At 45.4% G+C, this 27,204-nt stretch overlaps 1 protein-coding gene across 20 annotated transcripts in view; it reads left to right on the top strand.

Annotated features, from left to right (window-relative positions):
- The window catches only part of LOC311623141 (protocadherin gamma-C4), a 164,998-nt gene that overhangs the window by 66,115 nt on the left and 71,679 nt on the right, over nucleotides 1-27,204 (top strand). Inside the window, exon 1 of one of the 20 annotated variants that reach the window (XM_084884951.1) lies at nucleotides 876-1,178. The exons of 12 other annotated variants lie outside the window; for them this stretch is intronic. In XM_084884951.1, the coding sequence (XP_084741077.1) occupies nucleotides 891-1,178 (288 nt within the window). In that variant the 5' untranslated portion in view covers nucleotides 876-890. 7 more of the 20 variants (XM_084884945.1, XM_084884937.1, XM_084884943.1 and 4 more) reach the window with 7 other exon arrangements.

The following is a 27,204-nucleotide window of genomic DNA, read 5'->3' as shown; positions in this document are numbered from 1 at the left end:
GGGCTTGTTATAGCATTTTAATGAAGCTAACCCTTGGTTTGTCATCAAATGTAAGTAGGAAATACAACAAAATATTTGTTAGTAATAAAAAAGGACATTTCCCAAGGATAGTGCCGTGTTCCCTCCTATTTTGCATATACAGGGGATGGGAGTTAACTTTATATTTTCTGTGGTGTTTGAATGCATAGGTTTTTGAGGGGACAAATATATTATTGATACTTTGAAATTTTAAAAGGTATGTGGAATGTTGTCCTGATAACAAAGAAAAATTTCCCCTTGGTCAAAAAGTTCACTAATTGTAAATATATATATATATATATATATATATATATATATATATATATATATATATATATATATATATATTAATGAAGTAAAATAAATAGAGCAAATGTTTCTATATTCAGTAAATGTATTTAAGTAAACTTAGCATGAGCTCAGCTCCTCCATTTCAAAGTCATTACTTCAGTACAACATAGGTACACAAATAAAGAAGTAATGCAGTCTAATGGAATGTCCCTTTGTGAGTTTATATTAAAGAATAGATAAACATTTCCCCAGTAACTTTTACATACTCCATGGGGTATGACATAAGCCAAATAATTCTGAGATATGAAGAAGGTAAATCATGGATTTGCTACACCATAGGAACAATGTTTATGGAATGAATATTTCCTGAGATAGTCATAAGAGTAATAAAATATTAATTTTATAAACAGTATTTATATTATCAGAAGGAAGAGGTGTTTGAGGATTAATAAGTGTAGGTTTGTATAAAAACCCAATGCGATATGTCTAATAATTTGAAAACAAGGGTACAGATACCTTAAAGAAGGTCTTATAATTTAATATATAAATATAGTAACAACAAAAAAGGCTTGTTTGGTCCAATGCTCGCTTATAATTACTGTAGCGGGTTTGCCTGGAGCTGCAGAGGCTGCAGTTTCACAGTGAGAACTCTGGGCGCCGCTGTTGGCCAGCGTGGAGAGCTCTGCGCTGGTGATCGCCTCGCGCAGCCGCAGCTCGCTTTCCTGGGCTCACTCGCCAGAGCTAGCCTTTCCACCGCTCCCTCCTCTGGAAGAGAAGAATCCCTGAGCCTCACGCAGGAACTAAAGGCTGTTCGGAGCTCTGGACATCCACCACACAGAGATCACTGGTCATCCGGCGTCTTCAGGCCGGTGAGCGCGCTGAGGGGAGCAAGAGGGATGGGGAGCGGCTCTGGGGACAGGGGCTGGGCTGAGCGGCGGCCAGTGCTCTTTCCCTTCCTGCTGTCTTTGTTGTGCCCGGCGGCGCTGTCTGAGCCGCTCAGCTACCGGATTCCCGAGGAAATGCCCCAGGGCTCGGTGGTGGGGAACCTGGCCAAGGACCTGGGACTCAGTGTCCGCGAGTTACCCACTCGGAAACTGCGCGTCAGCTCTGAGAAGCCTTACTTCACTGTGAGCGCAGAGCGCGGGGAGTTACTTGTGAGCAGCAGGCTGGACCGGGAGCAGATATGTGGGAAGAAGCCAGTATGTGCTCTGGAATTTGAGGCTGTTGCTGAAAAGCCATTGAACTTTTACCACGTGAACGTGGAGATCGAGGATATTAATGATCACCCTCCCAAATTCATGCAAAATTCCTTTGAGCTGCAAATAAGTGAGTCAACACCGCCAGGCACTCGATTTTTATTAGACGTAGCGGAAGATGGAGATACTGGCCTAAACTCTCTGCTGAATTACAAACTCTCTCTAAGTCCTAGTTTCTCCTTGACAAACAAGGAGAAGCCAGATGGTAGTAAATACCCAGAACTGATATTGGAGAAACCCTTGGATCGAGAACAACAGAACTATCATCGATTAGTCCTCTCTGCCTTGGACAGTGGAGATCCACCCCTAAGCGGCACCATTGAGCTCCAGATCCAGGTCACTGATGCCAATGATAACCCTCCTGTGTTCAAGCAGGACGTGTACAGAGTCAGGCTTTCGGAAAACGTGCCACCGGGCACCACTGTGCTGCAGGTGTCAGCCACCGACCTGGATGAGGGTCTAAACTCAGAAATAACTTATTCTTTGTACAGGACAGGGAAAGAGTTCCATTTGAATTCAAAGAGCGGGGAAATCACCACTTTACGGACACTGGATTACGAAGAAATCAAGGAATATTCTCTGGTAGTGGAAGGAAGGGATGGTGGAGGACTGGTTGCACAATGTACAGTTGAAATTAACATTCAAGATGAAAATGACAACAGCCCTGAAATTACATTCCATTCTCTGGTGGAAAGGATTCTGGAAAACGCAGCACCAGGAACTCTAATTGCTTTCATCAAAATACATGACCGTGATTCTGGGGAGAATGGGGAGGTTAATTGTCAATTAGAAGGTAAAGTCCCCTTTCAGATAATCTCTTCATCCAAAAGTTCATATAAACTGGTGACAGAGAGGACCCTGGACCGAGAACGGACCCCGGAATACAATGTCACCATCACAGCCACAGACAGGGGCAAGCCGCCCCTTTCCTCTAGCACCACCATCACCCTGCACATCACAGACGTCAATGACAACGCCCCGGTTTTCCAGCAGTCAGCCTACCTGGTCCACGTGCCAGAAAACAACCCGCCAGGGGCCTCCATAGCGCAGGTCAGCGCCTCGGACCCCGACCTGGGACCCAATGGCCAGGTGTCCTACTCCATCGTGGCCAGCGACCTGGAGCCGCGGGCGCTGTCGTCCTACGTGTCCGTGAGCGCGCACAGCGGGGTGGTGTTCGCGCAGCGCGCCTTCGACCACGAGCAGCTGCGCGCCTTTGAGCTGACGCTGCAGGCGCGCGACCAGGGCTCGCCCCCGCTGGGCGCCAACGTGAGCCTGCGCGTGCTGGTGGGCGACCGCAACGACAACGCGCCCAGGGTGCTGTACCCGGCGCTGGGGCCCGACGGCTCCGCGCTCTTCGACACGGTGCCGCGCGCCGCGCAGCCGGGCTACCTGGTCACCAAGGTGGTGGCGGTGGACGCCGACTCGGGACACAATGCCTGGCTGTCCTACCACGTGCTGCAGGCCAGCGAGCCCGGGCTCTTCAGCCTGGGGCTGCGCACGGGCGAGGTGCGCACGGCCAGGGCTTTGGGCGACAGGGACGCGGCCCGCCAGCGCCTCCTGGTGGCCGTGCGGGACGGGGGACAGCCACCCCTGTCAGCCACTGCCACTCTGCTGCTGGTCTTTGCTGACAGCCTGCAAGAGGCTCTGCCAGACCTCAGCGAAAGTCCTGAGCCCTCTGACCCCCAGGCTGAGCTGCATTTCTATCTGGTGGTGGCCTTGGCCTTGATCTCAGTGCTCTTCCTCCTCGCGGTGATTCTGGCGGTCGCCCTGCGCCTTGGACGCCCCTCTAGCCCCACCACCTGGGGCTGCTTTCAACCTGGTCTCTGTGTCAAGTCTGCACCTGTGGTTCCCCCCATCTACAGTGAAGGCACTTTACCTTATTCCTACAATCTGTGCGTGGCCCAAGCTGGAAAGACAGAGTTTAATTTTCTGAAATGTAATGAGCAGTTGAGTTCAGGACAAGACATACTTTGTGGTGATTCATCTGGGGCCTTATTTCCACTTTGTAATTCCACTGAGTCGACTTCCCATCCTGAGACACTAACATCGGTGAGTTCCATTTAAGTGTCTACTCCTTTTCATCATTTTTCCCAGGTCGGGGTGGGAGGTGCTAACCTGCACCAATTTTCTACATTTGTAGGAAAACACATTACACTTCCAAGTCTAGTGAGTTGTTTTGGGGATATTATGCCTGTCAGAAAGCTGACCTTCCATTCCCCTAGGGGAGTGTTGAATTGGGAGTAGTTATGTACCATAAAATAGAGTTATCTTACCAAGTTTGGATTTTCAAAGTGATGAGAGTGTGTTCTTTTTTCACAGCAACATTATTGTACCAATTTCTTACCTTTTTTTCAAAGCTATTGAAATTGTCTCATTCCTCATTTAACCACTAATTGTCTCATTCCTCATTTAACATGTTGAATATTTTATTATAAGTAAACATTAAAGTAGGCAATCATTTAATTAATCTTAGAGCAAAGAAACTACCAGGTATTTTTCTTCACTGATTTCACTGGCACTGTTTCTCTCCCTTTTTTTGTTTTTTTCTTCATGCCTTATTCCATATATCTACCTACTCATAAACCTTTGAATCCCTTAAAGTTGTAAGAAAAAAATAATCTGTGTTGTGTGTGAGAGAGGAGGGGGGGACTCAATTAACTCAAAAAAAGATCCAAATCATTTTCTAAGTTCCTTCAGGTTTTCTTGTCTGCAAAATCTTCCTCTACCTTTTACTGTATAGTTATCAGGAGAGACTTGATAAAAGAAAAGGAAATGCGACTGCCTCTAACACTTATTTTCATCTCTGACCTCTATTTTTTTTAAAAAAAACAAAGGGGGAACACACTAGATTTGTGTTATTATTTGAGGCCTGAAACATTAGTAACTAGAAATTCTGTCATCATCATTGTATCTGTAGGAAGAAAAGTGAATGATAACGTTTTCACTTTAAAGACACAAACTTCTAATTCCATGCATATATAAAGTTGCCATTAAATAAGGACCAGTCTTCTGTTGGTTTCCTTTAGGAGCTGCTTCAGTAAATGGTGTCTGTACACACTGCTGGAAGAAATTTATTATAAAGGCACTTGCTTTTTCCTTTCTAGTGGTAACCATTTGTCTATATCTTGTATTCTTTTTTTTCCGAGAGTTATCACATAAGTTTCAGTGACTCTTAGAATAAGAAGTTTAAGACTATTTTAAAATTGCATGATTTCTTCATGGAAGGATTGAAATGAAAAACCTGCTTTTCAGTATGTTCATTGAATCTTCCAAATGCATTATGTATTCACATAGAAACCAAAACATTTAAAAATAGCATAAATTTTACAATCACAAATATGTAAAATTTAAAAACCAAAGCTTTTTAAATTTAGTAATATTAGGTGAGAAAGTTTACATATATTGCTTAATTTAAATTACTTTGGAAATAAAATTTTAAGGAAACCTTACTCAATGAATTTTACTCTAAAAGTAATTAACCTTATAACATAATTTCAAAGTGAAAAAAATCCATCCATATATATTCATTCAATATAAATTTTGTAAGGTACATATATGTCTAAAATTTAAAATAGAGAGAAAGCCGCCGGGACCGGTTTGGCTCAGTGGATAGAGCGTCAGCCTGCGGACTGAAAGGTCCTGAGTTCGATTCCGGGCAAGGGCATGTACCTTAGTTGCGGGCACGTCCCCAGTAGGGGCTGTGCAAGAGGCAGCTGATCGATGATTCTCTCTCATTGATGTTTCTAACTCTCTATCCCTCTCTCTTCCTCTCTGTGAAAAATCAATAAAAAATATATTTAAAATAAAATAAAATAAAATAGAGAGAAAGCCAAACTGTACCCAAAATTAAAGTTAATTTGATATTAAGAAAACTGGTGATTTAATAATACACTTAATAGAAATTTCATTCCACTTCATTCCACTAAGACATCCACAAAGATGATTGCTTTTGAAATGTGAACGTAAGAAATAGAGAAATCTAAAATCATAACTAGAAGAGAGTGGTGTTTTTCCTCAATCATCTGTGATAAAAGTGCTGTATTGCATATCTGTGAGTGTAGTAACTGCTTAGGACTCTGAGCGCCGCTGTTCACCAACTCAAGGAAAAAATCAGCGCTCCATCCGGATATTAGAATCTGCCAGCTACACAAAGCCCCCGCAGACTCCACTTACCAACCCCAGGAGGCAACAAAACCCAGCCTCCTCACTTGGGGCACTCCGGGTTTCTCCTGAGGAAAAAGACGACCATAATTTGCAGGAGGAGAAAAGAACCTAAGGAGTCAGCGTGGGCAAAAAGCAGTCTGAAGGGGGAAATATCCGGACCGAAGCAACAATGGCGGCTCCGATGAATAGCCGGCATTGCAGAGGATTGGTCCTCCTCTGGCTTTTCCTGGGAAGGTTGTGGGAGATCCGGGCCAGCCAGATCCGCTACTCCGTGCCTGAAGAGACGGTAAAAGGCTATGTTGTGGGCAACATCTCCAAAGATCTGGGGCTGGAGCCGCAGGAGCTGGCGGAGCGCGGAGTCCGCATCGTCTCCAGAGGTAGGACGCAGCTTTTCTCTCTCAACCCGCGCAGCGGTAGCTTGGTCACCGCGGGCAGGATAGACCGGGAGGAGCTCTGCGCCCAGAGCCCACGGTGTCTGTTTAACTTTAAAGTTCTGGTTGAAGACAGAGTGCAACTTTATGGGATAGAAATAGAAGTCACTGATATGAACGACAATGCCCCAAAATTCCAGGCAGAAAATCTGGAAATAAATATTAACGAAATTGCTGCACCTGGCACACGTTATCCACTCCCAGAGGCTGTTGACCCGGATGTGGGCTTGAATTCCCTGCAGAGCTACCAACTCAGCCCCAATCACCATTTCTCCCTGGACGTGCAAACTGGAGAAGACGGGACTTTAAACCCAGGGCTGGTGCTGGAGCGCACCTTGGACAGAGAGGAAGAGGCTGCTCACCACCTGGTCCTCATCGCCTCCGATGGAGGCGAGCCTCCTCGCTCCAGCTCAGTGCACATCCTAGTGACAGTGTTGGATATGAATGATAATGCTCCGGTGTTTGCTCAACCAATTTACCGAGTGACAGTCCCAGAGAACGTGCCCCCTGGCACCCAGCTGCTTACTGTAAGAGCTAGCGACCCGGATGAGGGAGCCAACGGGGAAGTGGCATATAAATTCTGGAAAATTAGTGAAAAACAATCTCTGTTATTTCAGCTCAGCGAGAAAACTGGGGAACTATCGACAGCAAAGAGTCTAGATTATGAAGAATGTGCATCTTATGAAATGGGAATACAAGCTGAAGACAGTGGAGGGTTGAAGGCATGGACAAAAGTGCTCATTTCGGTGGAAGATGTAAATGACAATAGACCGGAAGTGATCGTTACATCTCTGTTCAGTCCAGTTAGGGAAGATGCTCCTCAAGGAACAGTCATCGTTCTTTTCAATGCTCATGACCAAGACTCTGGGAAGAATGGTCAAGTTGTTTGTTCCATCCAGGAGACCCTACCTTTTCGATTAGAGAAGTCAATAGAAGATTACTATAGGGTGTTGACATCCCAAATTCTTGACCGAGAAAAAATCTCTGAATATAATATCACAGTGACTGCGACAGACAAAGGAACACCACCCCTGTCCACAGAAATTCACATCACTCTGCATGTGGCTGACATCAATGATAATCCACCCTCCTTCTCTCAAACCTCCTACTCGGCCTATCTCCTAGAGAACAACCTTAGAGGAACCTCCATCTTCTCTGTGACAGCCCATGACCCTGACAGCAATGAGAATGCCCGAATTATTTATTCCTTGGAGGAAGACACCATTCAAGGGGTGCCTCTCTCCTCCTATGTCTCCATCAATGCAGATACTGGTGTGATTTATGCGCTTTGTTCCTTCGACTATGAGCAGTTTCGAGACCTTCAAATGCAGGTTAGGGCAAATGATAGTGGAAACCCACCCCTCAGCAACAGCGTGTCACTGAACTTGTTCGTGCTGGACCAGAATGACAATGTGCCAGAGATCCTGTACCCCGCCATCCCCACCGATGGTTCCACTGGTGTGGAGCTGGCACCCCGCTCTGCAGAGCCGGGCTACCTGGTGACCAAGGTGGTGGCGGTGGACAGAGACTCAGGCCAGAACGCCTGGCTGTCCTACCGCCTGCTCAAGGCCAGTGAGCCGGGGCTCTTCGTGATTGGGCTGCACACGGGAGAGGTGCGGACCGCGAGGGCCCTGCTGGACAGAGATGCGCTCAAGCAGAGCCTGGTGGTGGCAGTTCAGGACCATGGCCAGCCCCCTCTGTCAGCCACTGTCACCCTCACTGTGGCTGTGGCTGACAGCATCCCAGATGTGTTGACTGACTTGAGTAGTCTTGAGATCCATTCGACCCCGGAGGCCTCAGACCTCACTCTGTACCTGGTGGTGGCAGTGGCTGCAGTCTCCTGTGTCTTCCTTGCCTTTGTTATCATCCTGCTGGCACTCAGGCTGAGGCGTTGGCACACATCACGTCTGCTCCAGGCTTCAGGAGATGGATTGGCCGGCATGCAGGCTTCTCACTTTGTGGGCATGGATGGGGTCCAGGCTTTCCTGCAGACCTATTCCCATGAGGTCTCCCTCACTGCTGATTCTAGGAGGAGTCACCTGATCTTCCCTCAGCCCAACTATGCAGATACACTCATCAGCCAAGAGAGCTGTGAGAAAAAGGATCCTTTGTGTCTTTCAGATGATTCAAAATTTCCTATAGAAGACACTCCTTTGGTTCCAGTGAGTTCCATTTTTTCTTTCTTTCTATTATAATTGCTTTTCTTTCCAAGTGTTTGTACTTAAGGTAAGATATGTTGTTGATAACATATTTTTCACCATTTAAGTTTTTCCTGGGTCAATTTTTTGTTCTAATATCTATAGAATGCATTTATTGGTTGCATCACTGATATAATTTATATTTTCTCATAATAATTAATTGGGTCAATGAAACCTTCCTTTTGGGACTGCTTTCATGAGCTGGGGTTAACATGAGTTTTGTTATGAGGTTGCTTTATTAGTTATCCTGGTTCACTACTAATTTTAAGGCTGGTTTTTCATTCCTGAAACTTATTGTTATCTCCAATGGCTACATTGTGGAATTCTTATATAAAAAAATTACTATAGTCAATACTATCTTGTAAGGGTAAATTAAGGAGAAGGCAACTGCATTCTCTCAGAGAAACAACTGAAGGCCCAGGTTTACTGCTTCTGCTTTTCTGTTTCTATGTCAGGACAACATTTTTGAGGTGACTTTTTCAGTCTAATGTGTGTAGAGATTGTTTGAATTTAAACTCTTATTTCCTATACTTTATGCTTGCTCAAGAGGGGTTTCTGAGACTTAACACTCTGAGAGGTGAAAGCAAGGGAAATAAAAAGTACCCTTTGATTAGGTTATTTGTGGCTGAGTTCTTCAACTTTTGAGGCTAGAAATAAATCTGGTTATGGGAAATGATTTAGAATAATATTTTCAGGAACTGCTAAGAAGGTTCAAACAATACTTTACTGCTTTAGCTATCAAGAATATAATAATAATTTGATTTTACACATACTCTCAGTTCCAATAATAAATGACACTCTAGGAGGCTTTGCAGTAGATTCACAATGCTATACTACACATGCTGGATACAAAGGCTTATATGTCTGGGAATCTATTATGACATGCAGACATTATAATCATTTTAAATATTCTCTATTCCTAAGGTAGTAGGAAAAAAATAAACCATCATCTGTAGTCATATTTTTAACCATGCAGTAAGGAAACTTTTGGTTAAAGCTTCTGCCCTGGGGAATAATCTTTATTACTTAGTATTTACCAATATTAAAATAAATATTAATTTGAAAAATGCTATTGATGAAGGTTTCTGTGTCATGGTAGGTAACTAGTATTCTTTAGGGGTGGAAAAAGTCACTTCCTTTAAAGAAGAACACAAGTATCACTGGAGGAATGACTGGGCAGAGTGTGGAAAATGTTAAATTATAGTTTTCTTAAACTAGGTAGGACTTTTGCATAGGTGACAATATGATTAAAGATTTTTAAAAAATCTTTTTTAAAAGGTAAAAGTATTATCACCTCAATGTCTCATCTTAAGAGAAGTTAATTAAAATATCTTGGATTTGCCAAAACCGGTTTGGCTCAATGGATAGAGCGTTGGCTTGGCGACTGAAAGGTCCCGGGTTCGGTTCCGGTCGGGGGCATGTGCCTTGGTTGCGGGCATATCCCCAGGAGGGGGTGTGCAGGAGGCAGCTGATAGATGACGCTCTCTCATCAATGTTTCTAACTCTCTATCTCTCTCCCTTCCTCTCTGTACAAAATCAATAAAATAAAATAAAGAAAAAGAATTGAGAAAGTAATACCTTTAAAAATATTTAAAATATCTTGGATTTGCTTCAAATTATGAGAGAAGGAAATATATATTAAACAAAGATGGCTTTTGTTAATCATTGTTGCATTTGTGTAATGGGTATATGAAGATTCAATAATAATGCTCTCTGCTTTAGTATAAATTTGAAGTATTCCATAATAAATTTCGTGAAAACACTAAATATATAGGCATCCTATGTAAACAAAAATTGGGGGCTATTATATAACTGCACTTTTGAAGAGAGATATATCTTCTGGAGATAAACTGGATTCAAGACTAAAATGCCAGACTGCAGTTCCACATGAAGCCTCTGGGCGCCGCTGTCGGCCAGTGCAGGGCGAGCGCTGACGGCCGGCATTCTTCCGCCGCTAGCTTAGGATTTCCTGCGCAGCCACCGACACAGAAAGAAGGAAACCCGCTACCACAGTGAGGCTTCTAGCCGCTCAGACTCTCTTCTGCACGAACGGATTCCCAGCTATCTGTCCTAGGACGAATGCTCTTCCAGTGACTCTGTGGCTTGCGTTTCTTGGCTTTCCAGAAAGACTAGGACCCAACGAGAACTGGAGCTCGCGATGGGAGGGAGCTGCGCGCTCAGAGGCGGGGCCGGCCGGCCGCAGGTACTCTTTCCCTTCCTGCTGCTTTTGTTCTACCGCGCGTTCTGCGAGCCGATCCGCTACTCAATTCCTGAGGAGCTGGCCAAGGGCTCGGTGGTGGGGAATCTCGCCAAGGACCTAGGGCTCAGTGTCCTGGAAGTGTCAGCTCGGAAGCTGCGAGTGAGCGCGGAGAAGCTGCTTTTCAGTATAGACAGGGAGAGCGGGGACTTACTGGTGAAGGACCGAATAGACCGCGAGCAGATTTGCAAAGAGAGAAGAAGCTGTGAGTTGCAGTTGGAAGCCGTGGTGGAAAATCCCTTAAACATTTTTCATGTCATTGTGGCTGTTGAGGATATTAATGACCATGCCCCTCAATTCCATAAAAAGGACATACATTTAGAAATTTTTGAATCTGCATCCTCAGGTGCACGAATATCCCTTGACCCTGCCACTGATCCCGACATAAACATGAACTCAGTTAAAGATTATCATATAAGTCCTAACTCTTACTTCAAGTTAATGGTTAGAGTGAATTCTGATGGCGGCAAATACCCAGAGTTGTCTTTGGAGAAACCCCTAGACCGGGAGGTGCAGCGGTCTCATCGCCTGATACTGACGGCCTTGGACGGAGGGGACCCACCACGAAGTGCCACCGTTAGAATAGAAATTGTTGTCAGGGACACCAATGATAACCCCCCGGTGTTTAGCAAGGATGAATACAGAGTCAGTGTAAGTGAAAATCTGCCCCCCGGGTCCTCCGTGCTGCAGGTGACAGCCACTGATCAGGACGAGGGCGCCAATGCCGAAATAAGCTACTACTTCAGGAGCACCGCTCACAGTACAAGGCACACGTTCTCATTAGACGAGAAAACGGGCATGATTAAGAATAACCAGTCATTGGATTTTGAGGATATGGAAAGATACACCATGGAAGTGGAAGCAAAGGACGGAGGTGGTCTCTCCGCCCAATGTAAAGTAATAATAGAAATCCTGGATGAAAATGACAACAGCCCGGAGATAATCATCACTTCTCTCTCGGATGAGATTTTGGAGGATTCCCAACCAGGGACGGTCGTGGCCCTCTTCAAAACGCGGGACAGGGATTTCGGAGGAAATGGCGAAGTCATGTGTAATATAGAAAGAGACGTTCCTTTCAAGATTTACTCCTCTTCCAATAATTACTACAAGCTGGTGACAGATGGGGCCCTGGACCGAGAACGGACTCCGGAGTACAATGTCACCATCACAGCCACAGACAGGGGCAAGCCGCCCCTCTCCTCCAGCACCACCATCACCCTGCACATCACAGACATCAATGACAACGCCCCGGTCTTCCAGCAGTCAGCCTACCTGGTCCACGTGCCAGAAAACAACCCGCCAGGGGCCTCCATAGCGCAGGTCAGCGCCTCGGACCCCGACCTGGGACCCAATGGCCAGGTGTCCTACTCCATCGTGGCCAGCGACCTGGAGCCGCGGGCGCTGTCGTCCTACGTGTCCGTGAGCGCGCACAGCGGGGTGGTGTTCGCGCAGCGCGCCTTCGACCACGAGCAGCTGCGCGCCTTTGAGCTGACGCTGCAGGCGCGCGACCAGGGCTCGCCCCCGCTGGGCGCCAACGTGAGCCTGCGCGTGCTGGTGGGCGACCGCAACGACAACGCGCCCAGGGTGCTGTACCCGGCGCTGGGGCCCGACGGCTCCGCGCTCTTCGACACGGTGCCGCGCGCCGCGCAGCCGGGCTACCTGGTCACCAAGGTGGTGGCGGTGGACGCCGACTCGGGACACAATGCCTGGCTGTCCTACCACGTGCTGCAGGCCAGCGAGCCCGGGCTCTTCAGCCTGGGGCTGCGCACGGGCGAGGTGCGCACAGCCAGGGCTTTGGGCGACAGGGACGCGGCCCGCCAGCGCCTCCTGGTGGCCGTGCGGGACGGGGGACAGCCACCCCTGTCAGCCACTGCCACTCTGCTGCTGGTCTTTGCTGACAGCCTACAAGAGGCTCTGCCAGACCTCAGCGAAAGTCCTGAGCCCTCTGACCCCCAGGCTGAGCTGCAGTTCTATCTGGTGGTGGCCTTGGCCTTGATATCAGTGCTCTTCCTCCTCGCGGTGATTCTGGCGGTGGCCCTGCGCCTTCGACGCCCTTCTAGTCCCTCTGTTTGGGGCTGCTTTCAACCTGGTCTCTGCTCCAAGTCTGGAATTGGGGTTCCCCCCAACTACAGTGAGGGAACATTGCCCTATTCCTACAATCTGTGTGTTGCCCAAGCTGGAAAGACAGAGTTTAATTTCTTAAAATGCAGTGAACCCTTGCATTCCACTCAAGACATAGTTTGCGGTGATTCTTCTGGGGCCTTAATTTCACTTCAGAGTGGGAATGATTTGACTTCTCATCCTGAGACCCTAACACCGGTGAGTTTCATTTTTGTGTCGTCAGTAATATTCTACTAGTTTCTCATATTTCAGGTGTACTACTTCATTTTTATATCTAGAATAATTTTTAGAAAATCCATTAGTAATCACCATCTTGTCTTCTCGGTGTTCACTTTAGCTGATTATATTTTTCAAGATATTTTACTTGGTTCAGAAGTTGCTCTATAATTTAAAAAGAATGTTACTCAATTAGAGATATCTTTTCAAGCTGAGATTAGCAAAACAGAGGCAGTGGTCTTGGCTTCTTACCAAATAAATACATAATAATCTATCTAAGTTTGCTAAGATTTAAGATAAAATTTCTATATCCTATTTATATGTTCTTAAAGTTTAATAATATTCAGGCATTAGTTATATATCAAAGCATATGCTCCTTCCAAAAGAACCTTTATTGCATACAATCTTATAGGTGTTTTTAGATTTCTTTTTTCACTATTTTAATAATTTATAAAACTGTAAGCATTTGAGAGGTAAAGTGAGAAGATCCATGAATTCCTGAGATTATATGCGAAGTTATAGATGTATGATGTATTGTTCTTGGGAAAGGTGTCAAAATTTTGTTTCTATTGCCACAGTTTCTATGGTCCCCAAACTTTTTTTAAAATATATTTTTATTGATTTTTTACAGAGAGGAAGAGAAAGGGATAGAGAGTTAGAAACATCAATGAGAGAGAATCATCAACCAGCTGCCTCTTGCACACCCCCTTCTGGGGTTGTGCCTGCAACCAAGATACATTCCCTTGACCAGAATCGAACCCCGGACCCTTCAGTCCGCAGGCTGACGCACTATCCACTGAGCCAAACCGGTTTCGGCTGGCCCCCAAAACTTAATACTAACTACTCTGGCTGAATTGTTTTCTTCAACTTTGGTCCTTCTGGCTTTCTTCTTATATTTACTTGTCTTTTTTTGGAGCTCAAGTTGTACTCTTCCAATCTTCTTTCCTCTCCATTGCAAGATCAAGAATTTCAAAAAAAAGCTAATGAAATGTTCTTGCCTTTTGTGTTCAGTCTCTGTCTTGGATTGTCTGGTATACAAATCTTTGAAAACTAAAGATAAAATCTATAAAGAGTTACATATGTGGGACATAGTGACATAAACACTTTGGACATGTGTTCTCTGTATGAAAGAAGTGAACCTCTAAGCCCTTCATCTTTGGAGGGAGAACTGCTGCTGGGTTGATGGGCACATACAAGTGAAGGTATGTGTAGCACTTTACTTTGGGCTCCCGTACAAAGTGTTAAAAGAAGAGAATATTTAAATTGGCATTAGTGCCCTGATGAAAACAGGCCATTTGACATAAACACTTATTTTTTAAAAAAACCTACATCACTATTTCTAAGTTTGTTTTTTAAAATTGTAGCACTTGAAACTCCTGTACATATATCTCCTCCAATTACAATTACAATACATGAGACATATCCCTCTAGTTTGTTATTACCTTCTCAATTTATTTAAATAGGTCAAACCAACTTCTAATAATATATATCCCAAATAAGAAACATTAAAAAGATTAATTGAGGCTCAATAAAACTACTTTAGAAAACAATATTTTGAAAACCTTTTATACAATCTTAACAGTAAACAAGCTTAATTAGTTAATTAAATCTGAAATAAAAATATTTTAAGTAAATTGTTAGGGGCATATCTCAGAGTTTCTATCTGAATGTCTAGACATAATTGGATCGTTTATATCTAAATTTAAAATAAAATTGTAAAACTTCTGAATATATTTAGAAGCTCATAGGAAATAAAATAAGCATTTCTTACCTCTGGATATGTTTCTGTTGAAAAAATAAGTGTTGAGATACATATTTCACGAACTATTTTCATTTAGCATTGTATAGTACTTTCATTCCAATTTATTCCATCCAGTAAATAAACCTACTAATAGTTTATTTAATGATATCAGCCGAGAAATCAAAGAAGTACGTAATGTAAAATAAAATAAAATCTCCAACAAAGAGTAGCGTTTGTTTTCTATGATATACATAGTGGGTGCAGTAACTTCTGAGGACTCTGGGCGTCGCTGTTCACCCACTAGGAAAGAATCACAGCCAGCGCTCCATCCGGATTCTCAGGACTCCAACTACACAAAAGCTCCGCAGTTCCTACAAACCGGCTCCTGGCTGCAGCGACACTCACCTTAGAATTTAAGGTGCTCCACCTACAGAGACTCCTTGCAGCCAGAGAAAGAGAGAGGGGCCGGCCAAAACACGCAACGTGTCTAGTGAGGACATTCTGTGACAACAATGGCCGCTCAAAGGAATAGCTCCGGCTGCAGCGCGCTGGTTCTGCTCTTCCTTTTCCTCGGTGCGCCGTGGGAGTCTGATGCCCGGCAGATCCGCTACTCGGTGCCTGAGGAGCTGGACAAAGGCTCCTTCGTGGGCAACATCTCCAAGGACCTGGGACTGGAGCCCCGGGAGCTGGCGGAGCGCGGAGTCCGCATCGTCTCCAGAGGTAGGACGCAGCTTTTTGCTCTGAATCCGCGGAGTGGCAGCTTGGTCACGGCGGGCAGGATAGACCGGGAGGAGCTCTGCGCCCAGAGCGCGCGGTGTCTGGTGAGTTTTAACATCCTTGTGGAAGATAGGGTGAAACTTTTCGGGATTGAAATAGAAGTAACTGACATCAACGATAATGCCCCCAAATTCCAAGCGGAAAATCTAGACGTAAAGATCAATGAAAATGTCGCTCCAGGGATGCGTTTTCCTCTGCCGGAAGCTGTTGATCCGGATGTGGGCGTGAACTCCCTACAGAGCTATCAGCTCAGCCCTAGTAGGCACTTCTCTCTAGCAGTTCAGAGCCGGGCCAATGGTGTCAAGTACCCGGAGCTGGTGTTGGAGCGCGCCCTGGATCGGGAGGAAGAGGCACAGCACCATCTGGTCCTCACTGCCTCCGATGGGGGTGACCCTCTGCGATCTGGCACTGTCCTCATCAGTGTCACTGTCTTCGATGCAAATGACAACGCACCTGTCTTCACTTTGCCTGAATACCGAGTGAGTGTTCCCGAGAACTTGCCTGTGGGCACACAGCTGCTGACAGTCACTGCTACCGACAGGGATGAAGGCGCCAATGGAGAAGTGACATATTCATTCCGACAATTACCCGATACACAATTACTGAAATTCCAACTAAACAAAAATACTGGAGAAATAAAAATATCAGAAAATCTAGATTATGAAGAAACAGGCTTCTATGAAATAGAAATACAGGCAGAAGATGGAGGAGCATATCTTGCAACTGCAAAAGTGTTGGTTACAGTAGAAGATGTAAATGACAACAGTCCAGAGGTGACTATCACATCTCTGTTTAGTCCCCTGAAGGAAGATTCACCTCCAGGGACCGTTATAGCTCTGTTAAACGTGCACGATCTAGACTCTGGGCAGAATGGACAGGTCACCTGCTCCATAGCGGGAAATCTACCGTTTAAGTTAGAAAAGTCCATTGACAGTTACTATAGATTGGTGACACATGGAGCTCTTGACAGGGAGCAAGTATCCTCTTACAACATTACTGTAACAGCCACAGATGGAGGAAGTCCACCCCTGTCGATGGAAACTCACTTCACCCTGCAAGTGGCAGACATCAATGACAATCCACCCACCTTCTCTCACACATCCTACGTTACCTATATCCCAGAGAACAACCCACGGGGTGCCTCCATCTTCTCAGTGACTGCACTGGACCCCGACAGCAAAGAGAATGCTCAGATTGTTTACTCTCTGACTGAAGACACTATCCAGGGGGCACCTCTATCTTCCTATATCTCCATCAACTCTGATTCAGGAGTCCTCTACGCACTTCGCTCCTTCGACTATGAGCAGTTTCGTGACCTACAGATGCAGGTAACTGCCACAGACAGTGGTAACCCGCCACTCAGCAGCAATGTGTCACTAAGCCTTTTTGTGCTGGACCAGAATGACAATGCTCCAGAGATCCTGTACCCATCTCTTCCCACTGATGGTTCCACTGGTGTGGAACTGGCACCCCGCTCTGCAGAGCCTGGTTATCTGGTGACCAAGGTGGTGGCAGTGGACAGAGACTCGGGCCAGAACGCCTGGCTGTCCTACCGTCTGCTCAAGGCCAGTGAGCCCGGGCTCTTCACAGTGGGGTTGCACAGTGGTGAGGTGCGCACTGCGCGGGCCCTGCTGGACAGAGATGCGCTCAAGCAGAACCTGGTGGTGGCAGTTCAGGACCATGGCCAGCCCCCTCTCTCTGCAACTGTCACCCTCACTGTGGCCGTGGCTGACAGCATCCCAGATGTCCTGGCCGACCTGGAAAGTCTTGAACCTTCCAACAGCCCTGATGACTCCAGCCTCACACTGTACCTGGTGGTGGCAGTGGCTGCGGTCTCCTGTGTCTTCCTTGCCTTTGTCATCATGTTGCTGGCGCTCAGACTCCGCCGCTGGCACACATCTCGTCTACTCCAGGCTTCAAGAGGCAGGTTGGAGGGCATGTCAGCCTCGCAATTTGTGGGTGTGGATGGAGTGAGGGCTTTCCTGCAAACCTATTCCCATGAGGTCTCCCTTACTGCTGACTCTCGGAAGAGCCATCTGATCTTCCCCCAGCCCAACTATGCCGACACACTCATCAGCCAGGAGAGCTGCGAGAAAAAGGATCCTTTGTCTTTGTTAGATGATTCGAAGTTTCCTATAGAAGATACCCCTTTGGTTCCAGTGAGTTCTATTTTTACTCCATTCCTTTCATTTAAAAAGATTATGATTGGTTTTGTTTTTAGGTTTGCAGCTTGTTGATGGGAATCTTTAATCTTTACTCTTTCATATTTTCCCTGTTTCAATTTGCTTCTTGCTAAAATATTCCAGAGTAGAACTTTATTAAGACTATGGCTTTGTGTTCTGGTAAACATTTATATAATGGCAATGAAGATCTATTGTCGTAAGATTGTTCCGATTAGTTTTGCAGAGCCTTATCTTTTATAGTTTTGTGCCCTGTCCTTTGGTCAGATGCTGAAATCCTAGCTCTGATTTTGAAGGTGAGTGTGGTAAACATAGGTAAATGTCAGAAACAAATGCATTGACATCACTGGAAACGTAACTCAAACACAAGGCCACTCAGTGTTGTCCTTCCCCAGGAGAAGGGCAGAAGTACACCTTTGTGGTTATATTCTTTAAACTATACCTTGTAATGACAATCACTATTCAATTTACTTCCTAGAGACTTAGATTTTTCATCAGTATTTTATAAGAAGTCATAACAATGTGTGCTTAGATTTTTCCAAGTGCAATCATATCTAGTAACACTATAATACCTTTTTTTTTTTTGCCTGTGATTCTAATTTAATACTGTACTGTGGAAGACATAGCATTTTAATTTGGCTTTTCTTGCTCAATCAGGTTTCTAGAAAACATATAGAAGGTTAAATTATGCAAAATTTAAGTTCTCTCTCTGTTTATTTTTCATTTTTTGTTAAATTCTTCAATCTCTAAGGCTGAAAAATATGTATATTGGGGAGGCAGATGGGTTTGTACATGTTCCCAAGAACAGAGTCAAGGGTTGTGTGCCAAGAGTATTTCAGTAGCTCCTTAATGTAGTGGAGGAAATACCCACCTGAAACTCTGAAATTGAGTCAAAACAAATTTAAAGTCAAGAAAAAATGTTGTTTCTGTAGGATATCTGATCCAAAAATAAGCAGAGAAGCACACAAAATTATTCTAAGCAAATTATCAGTGGAGTTACTGATGAACCCATTTGGGTTATTGAAGATAGTTATGTGTTGGTTTGATCTCTTACTTTTATTGCTAATATTCTTCTAAATTAATATGATAGCATAAAGGCAAAGAGTGTCCTAATGTGTGTCAACATACTTATGAGAATATTTTTTCATGTCATTCAACATTTGTTTAATGATAGGTGTATGGAAGGAAAACTCACCCTTTGAGTCATAGTTATTAACTTTTAAATCATTGAAACTGTCACTTAAAATTTCTGTCCAAGAAAGTCAAAATTATTACACAGCCACCTCAAATAATTCTTTTATCTTGAAAAAATACTGTTTTTTAAAATAGCTACTTTGACATGGTAACTATTGTAAGCAAATGTTTTAAATATAATTACTTAAAAGCAACACAAGACACTTTATATTATTGTAATAAATATGGCAATGTTTGCATACTAGTTACTAAATATGGGGGGGATGGATTAATACTTTCTAGCCAAATATAAACTACGATCGAAGACAAAAAAAATGTGGTTTTCCTGCTTATCTTCAGAATTTTCCTTTGTAAATAATTACTCTTAAAAGGGAAAACAATGACTGCCTCTGGGTGGAAGAACTGGAGAGTATTAATAGTAGAGCATGAGATAGAGACCTACTTTTCACTTTACAATCTTTTGTGCCTCGTTGACTTTTGAAAGAAATACTTTTATCTTTTCACATTTATATAAAATTTTAAAATATAAAATATATAGTTTTGATTATGGGAAAAGCATGTTTCATAATGAAAACGGAATCACTGAGGAAAAAGAGTCAAATATTTTAGTTCTTAATATTCAAAGAAAATGATTTCCTGAAATGGAGAAAACTTAGGCTGCGGTTCCACGCGGGGCCTCTGGGCGCCGCTGTCGGCCAGTGCAGGGCAAGCGCCGACGCTCGGGAATCCTCAGCCTCTAGTCTAGGATTTCCTGCGCAGCCACCAACAACACAGAAGGAAACCCGCTCATACACTAGGGCTCCGGGTTGTGCAGAAATCTTCCGGCACAAGCGGATTCCCAGCCCCAAGACTGGGGACTCCGCCTGTCCTGGGCTGAATGGTTTTCCAGCGTGATAGTGTGCACTTTCTCCAACTGGAAAGATTGGAACCCAGCGAGAACTAGATCGCACGATGGGAGGGAGCTGCGCACAGAGACGCGGAGCTGGCCGGCTGCAGGTACTGTTTCCCTTCCTGCTGCCTTTGTTCTACCGCGCGTTCTGCGAGCCGATCCGCTACTCGATTCCTGAGGAGCTGGCCAAGGGCTCGGTGGTGGGGAATCTCGCCAAGGACCTAGGGCTCAGTGTCTTGGATGTGTCCTCTAGGAAGCTGCGAGTGAGCGCGGAGAAGCTGCTTTTCAGTATAGACAGGGAGAGCGGGGACTTACTGGTGAAGGACCGAATAGATCGCGAGCAGATTTGCAAAGAGAGAAGAAGCTGTGAGTTGCAGTTGGAAGCCGTGGTGGAAAATCCCTTAAACATTTTTCATATCACTGTGGTTGTTGAGGATATTAATGACCATGCCCCTCAATTCCAAAAAGATGAAATAAACTTAGAAATCAGTGAATCTGTCAGCCCAGGAACGGGAACAATTCTTGACTCTGCAGAAGATCCTGACATTAATATGAATTCACTGAGCAAATACCAACTAAGTCCTAATGAATATTTCTCATTGGTGGTGAAAGACAATCCCGATGGTGGCAAATATCCAGAATTAATACTGAAGAAGACCATGGACCGAGAAACGCAGAGCTCACACCACTTGGTACTAACAGCCTTAGATGGTGGGAATCCGCCCCAAAGCGGCACTGCTCAGATCCGAATCCTGGTAGTGGATGCCAATGATAACCCCCCTGTGTTCAGCCAGAGTGTGTACAGGGTCAGCATCCCGGAAGATGTGCCCCCAGGCACCTGTGTGCTGAAGGTGAGCGCCACTGACCAAGACGAAGGTTCCAACGCAGAGGTCACCTACTCCTTCCTTGGTGTGGCTGGTAAAGCCCAGCACGTGTTCTCTCTGGATTCTGCAACAGGAAACATTGTAACTCACCAGCCCTTGGATTTTGAAGAAGTAGAAAGATATGTAATGGATGTAGAAGCAAAGGACAGAGGATCTCTCTCTACACGGTGTAAAGTAATTATAGAAGTTTTAGATGAAAACGACAACAGCCCGGAGATAATCATCACGTCTCTCTCTGATCAGATTTTGGAAGATTCCCATCCAGGAATGGTTGTGGCCCTCTTCAAAACAAGGGACAGGGATTCCGGTGAAAATGGAAAAGTCACGTGTAATTTAAGTAGAAACGTTCCATTCAAGATTCATTCTTCTTCTAATAATTACTACAAGCTGGTGACAGATGGGGCCCTGGACCGAGAAATGACCCCGAAGTACAATGTCACCATCACAGCCACAGACAGGGGCAAGCCGCCCCTCTCCTCCAGCACCACCATCACCCTGCACATCACAGACATCAACGACAACGCCCCGGTTTTCCAGCAGTCAGCCTACCTGGTCCACGTGCCAGAAAACAACCCGCCAGGGGCCTCCATAGCGCAGGTCAGCGCCTCGGACCCCGACCTGGGACCCAATGGCCAGGTGTCCTACTCCATCGTGGCCAGCGACCTGGAGCCGCGGGCGCTGTCGTCCTACGTGTCCGTGAGCGCGCACAGCGGGGTGGTGTTCGCGCAGCGCGCCTTCGACCACGAGCAGCTGCGCGCCTTTGAGCTGACGCTGCAGGCGCGCGACCAGGGCTCGCCCCCGCTGGGCGCCAACGTGAGCCTGCGCGTGCTGGTGGGCGACCGCAACGACAACGCGCCCAGGGTGCTGTACCCGGCGCTGGGGCCCGACGGCTCCGCGCTCTTCGACACGGTGCCGCGCGCCGCGCAGCCGGGCTACCTGGTCACCAAGGTGGTGGCGGTGGACGCCGACTCGGGACACAATGCCTGGCTGTCCTACCACGTGCTGCAGGCCAGCGAGCCCGGGCTCTTCAGCCTGGGGCTGCGCACGGGCGAGGTGCGCACCGCCAGAGCTTTGGGCGACAGGGACGCGGCCCGCCAGCGCCTCCTGGTCGCTGTGCGTGATGGGGGACACCCGCCCTTATCTGCCACTGCCACTCTGCTGCTGGTCTTCGCTGACAGCCTACAAGAAGCGCTGCCAGACCTCAGCGACCACCCCACGCCCTCTGACCCCCAGGCTGAGCTGCAGTTCTATCTGGTGGTAGCTTTGGCCTTGATCTCCGTGCTTTTCCTCCTGGCGGTGATTCTAGCCATTGCTCTGCGCCTTCGGAGCTCTTACAACGCCGCCACTGGGGGCTGCTTCGGGTCTGTTCTCTGCTCTAAGTCTGGACCAGAGATTCCCCCCAACTACAGTGAGGGAACGTTGCCTTATGCCTATAATCTTTGTGTGCCTGGGGATCAAACTAACCCGGAATTAAATTTTCTCACATCTGCCGATCATTGTCCAGCCACACAAGATACTCTCAACAAAGATAGCTCTTTAGCGCTATTGGCTGGCATTCTAACTCCTAGTGTTGAAGCAAATAAGAAGACTTTAAAACAGGTAAGTAGTTATAATAATGTTTTTTTAATATTCCAATATGCCAGTATATACCAATATAGAGCTTTTATTTCAAGATCCTATTTCAATCTTTTGATAGAGTTTCTAAAATAAATCCTTGGTCAGACCTATGAGTATCACTGTTAAGACTCAAGTTTACAATGCTGCTATCCTTCTAATATTCAAATGCATTCTAAGGTGAGTATATAGAGAAATCTCATGAAATTTTCATGAAATACAATACCCTTTAATTAATGATATGAAATGCAGGTATATTATATTTTATACAATGGTATTTTAAATAACCCTAATGCCATACAAACTTTCTCAAATGTTTCATCTTTATTTTTCTCAATAAAGAACCATTAGTAAGAATTATCGCCATGTACAACCCCGGTAGGGGGTGTGCAAGAGGCGGCTGGTTGATGTTTCTCTCTCATTGATGTTTTTAGCTATCTATTTCTCTCACTTTCTCTCTGTGAAAAATCAATAAAATATATATATTTTAAAAATTATCGCCATGCATCCTATCTGATGATTTTGTCAGGACTGTGCTAGTTCCACATCAACAAATGCTATTCTCTTCAGTTGGTAAAAATTAATAGGAGCCATATCTAACCTGCAAGTGTTCAGTTTCAGTAATATTTGAAAACGTTTTTTAAAAAATTAAAACAATTAAAATTTGTTAAAATTTAAAATTAAATTAAAATTTTAAAAAATTAAATTAGTCTTTCCAAAAGTGCTCTTGGTAAACTCGTAATATCACATCATATAACTTTTGTCTGAAATTTAAGCTTTAAATATGCTGTACGAATGATTCTCCAAAAGGTGAGTGTATTAACTTACAGAAACAGGCACATTCCTTGGGTTTTCTTACTCGTTGCAATAATAAGTTTGGGCTCTAGGCGCCGCTGTTCACCAACCAGGGGATGGGAAGCTGCGAGCTACAAAGTCACTCCCTCCCCTACCTCTATAGCACAAAGCGGAGATGGATACTCACAGATCCTGATGCTGGAAACTTAAAGTACGGACTTTGCTTCGCTCTCTGATATATTTGGATGCAGTCGGCCCGGGACTTTGGAGATACATAGGCTGAGTCAGGACAGACCGGCTCAAGAAACCTCGGAATATCGGCTCAGCCACTGCCATGGCGAATCAGCTATTACGCCTGGACCGCAGCGGGCTGGCGCTACTGTACATTTTCCTGGGGACGCTGCAGGAGTTTGGGGCCGGGCAGATCCGATACTCGGTGCCAGAGGAGACAGACAAAGGCTTCTTCGTGGGCAATATTTCCAAGGACCTGGGGCTGGAGCCCCGGGAGCTGGCGGAGCGCCGCGTTCGCATCGTCTCCAGAGGTAGGACGCAGCTTTTCGCTCTGCATCCGCGGAGTGGCAGCTTGGTCACCGCAGGTAGGATAGACCGGGAGGAGCTCTGTGAGACAGCGTCCTCCTGTTTTTTAAATATGGAGATACTTGTGGAAGATACCCTGAAGATTTACGGAGTGGAAGTGGAGATAATGGATATTAATGATAACGCCCCCAGTTTCCGGGAGGAGGAAGTAGAGATAAAAGTCAATGAGCACGCAACTCCAGGGTCGCGATTTCCCCTTCCTAACGCCAGGGATCCAGATGTAGGAATGAACTCCCTTCAGCGCTACCAGCTCAATCCTAATAGTTACTTTTCCTTGCAAGTTGGAGGCATAACTGATGGGGCCAAGAATCCAGAGCTAGTGCTGGAGGGGACCCTGGACCGGGAGAAAGAGGCTGCCCACCTCCTCCTCCTCACAGCCTTAGATGGAGGAGACCCCATCCGCCAGGGCACTGTCCCCATTCGTGTGGTGGTCGCTGATGTCAATGACCATACCCCAAAGTTTACACAATCAGTGTATCGAGTGAGTGTTCCAGAGAACCTCAGCTCTGGATCTCGGGTGCTGGTGGTAAACGCAACTGATCCAGATGAGGGAATCAACGGGGAAGTGGTGTATTCATTCCGGGACATGGAAAGCAAAGCTTCTGAAATATTCCAGTTGGATTCTCGAACTGGAGAAGTCTCAATACAGGGGCCTCTGGATTTTGAGAAATATAGGTTCTATGAGATGGAAATTCAAGGCCAAGATGGTGGAGGTCTCTGGACCACTGCTAAGATGTTGATCACTGTTGTGGATGTGAACGATAATGCTCCAGAAATAACTATCACGTCTTCTTCTGACTCAGTGCTGGAAAACTCTCCGCCAGGTACAGTAATTGCTCTTCTAAACGTGCAAGATCAAGACTCCGGAGAAAATGGCCAAGTTTCTTGTTTCATTCCTAACAATCTGCCTTTCAATTTAGAAAAGACTTATGGAAAGTATTACAAGTTGATAACAAACAGAGCGCTGGACAGAGAGCAGGTCCAGAGCTACAATATAACATTGACAGCTACAGATCATGGAAGTCCACCCTTGTCTACAAAAACTCAGATTTCCTTGAATGTAGCAGATGACAACGATAACCCACCCACTTTTGCTCACTCCTCTTATTCCGCCTACATTCCTGAAAACAACCCCCGAGGAGCCTCCTTCTTCTCGGTGACTGCCCTTGATTTGGACAGCAGAGAAAATGCCCAGGTCACTTACTCCCTGGTCCAGGACACCATCCAGGGAGCTCCCCTGTCCTCCTACATCTCTATCAACTCTGACACTGGCGTTCTGTACGCGCTGTGCTCCTTCGACTATGAGCAGTTCCGAGACTTGCAGCTACAAGTGATGGCACAGGACAGTGGGGACCCTCCACTCAGCAGCAACGTGTCCCTGAACATATTTGTGCTGGACCAGAATGACAACACACCAGAGATCCTATACCCTGCCCTCCCCACTGATGGCTCCACTGGTGTGGAGCTGGCACCCCGCTCTGCAGAGCCCGGTTATCTGGTGACCAAAGTGGTAGCAGTGGACAGAGACTCAGGCCAGAACGCCTGGCTGTCCTACCGCCTGCTCAAGGCCAGTGAGCCCGGGCTCTTCACGGTGGGGCTGCACACGGGAGAAGTGCGCACTGCGCGGGCCCTGCTGGACAGAGATGCGCTCAAGCAGAGCCTGGTGGTGGTGGTCCAAGACCATGGTCAACCCCCACTCTCCGCCACCGTAACAGTCACTGTGGCTATAGCGGACAGTATCCCAGATGTGTTGGCTGACTTGGGCAGTCTTGAGTCTCCCACCAACCCTGATGATTCAGGCCTCACTCTGTACCTAGTGATGGCGGTGGCCGTGGTCTCCTGCGTCTTTCTCGCCTTTGTCATCGTGCTGCTGGCGCTCAGGCTGAGGCGCTGGCACACATCGCGTTTGCTCCAGGCTTCTGGAGGCGGGTTTGCAGGCATGCCTGCTTCCCACTTCGTGGGCGTGGACGGGGTGCAGGCATTCCTGCAGACGTATTCGCACGAGGTCTCTCTCACTGCAGACTCTGGGAAGAGTCATCTGATCTTCCCACAACCCAACTATGCGGACACGCTCATCAGCCAGGAGAGCTGTGGGAAAAGCGAGCCTCTCTTGGTAGTTGAAGATTCAGTTGCTGGTATAGGCAAATGTAATCCTACAAGTAATCAGGTGAGATTTTTTTCCTGCCTTCCAATTATTAGTGTCTCTGCACAAGTCTGTTAGGTGGCTCTTTTGGTAAGCCTATTATGAAAACTGTTGGGGGGGGGGGGATTCAGTTCATAGAAAGTTTGAACAATACACGTGACTTTGTATATTTTACCTTTATTCAAACTACCATTATTTTCAAAAAGGTTTTGTGAAAGTCATTTTTTTAGCTTGGCATATTTTCTTTTGAGTCCAAGGGTCCAGTTTTGCTATTATGGCTTGCTTTATAGTAGATTGAATTTTAGTAATATTTTTCTATCACTGTGTGTGGCTATCAATGTACACTGGTTATGATTTGCAAACACTTTCTATTTATTTCCCTATTTTAACTTTGCATTGCCTCCATGATTATAATTATATCCTATCATTATTTCCTTTACTTCTAGTGATCAGATTTGACCCTATTGATTCAAAAGCATACTCTCTAGTTCTTTTTCTTATCTATCTATATATTCAGTCACACATATGTCCACATTTACACATAAACTTTTCTCTGAGCACAAAAAAAAAGTTATATTTTCATTTTTGATGGCTGGTAATATGTTTAGATCCTGTTGATTATTTCAACTTTGTCTCATTAATTGATCCCAACAAAACAGACATGTTGACTGCCTTTTCTTCTTCTTCTTCTTCTTCTTCTTCTTCTTCTTCTTCTTCTTCTTCTTCTTTTGATTGCCTTTTAATTACTAGACTCCCTTGTGAGAGGAAATGTAGAACACACTTTTTTTTCTTAAGTTCTAGACATCTTTCTATTTCTACAATTAGTGCATTAGAGAGTTCTGAAGAAATAATTGAATTGTTGAACTGGCGCTATTTCCTTTTATTCTTTTACTTGTACTTTAGTGTGCGTTATAGATTTTAGTTAAGGGTGAAGACACAGAAATGCTTGATGTTGATCCAGTGCTCCTCAGAAAGTTATTTTCAAATCTGTTAAACATGCCTATATTTTTCAGATTTATTCATATGGAATAGTTTTGAATATAAGAGATGGAGTGGGTATTCCTCTAGATATTTTTGTTTGTTTTCAATATACCAGCAAATCGTGGACTCCCTCTTTATTTCCTTCATAAACTCATTTTGTATTATATCTAACTATACTCAGTTCTGATATTTATAACCAACTTGTTATTGAAGCCCTAGGAGTTACCTACTAACACATGTGTTATCTGAAGCAAGGTCTAAGAAAATCCAGGAGAGGAGACCTATTTAGGGTATTAGGCCACAGGAATCATCTCCATAATCACTACAGCTTCTCACCCTCACACCACTACTTCTAGATATTCTGTCCAAATTACTAGCATATTCATGTTCCCTTTTCAGTTTTCCTTTCTCATTTTGGAGTTGGCCTTAGTAACTAACTCTCCATAGAGTATCTAAT

The sequence above is a fragment of the Pipistrellus hanaki genome (assembly GCF_964339955.1).
Source record: "Pipistrellus hanaki genome assembly, chromosome: 5".
Taxonomy (NCBI): Eukaryota; Metazoa; Chordata; class Mammalia; order Chiroptera; family Vespertilionidae; genus Pipistrellus; species Pipistrellus hanaki.
This window is presented reverse-complemented; position numbering and strand designations above follow the sequence as displayed.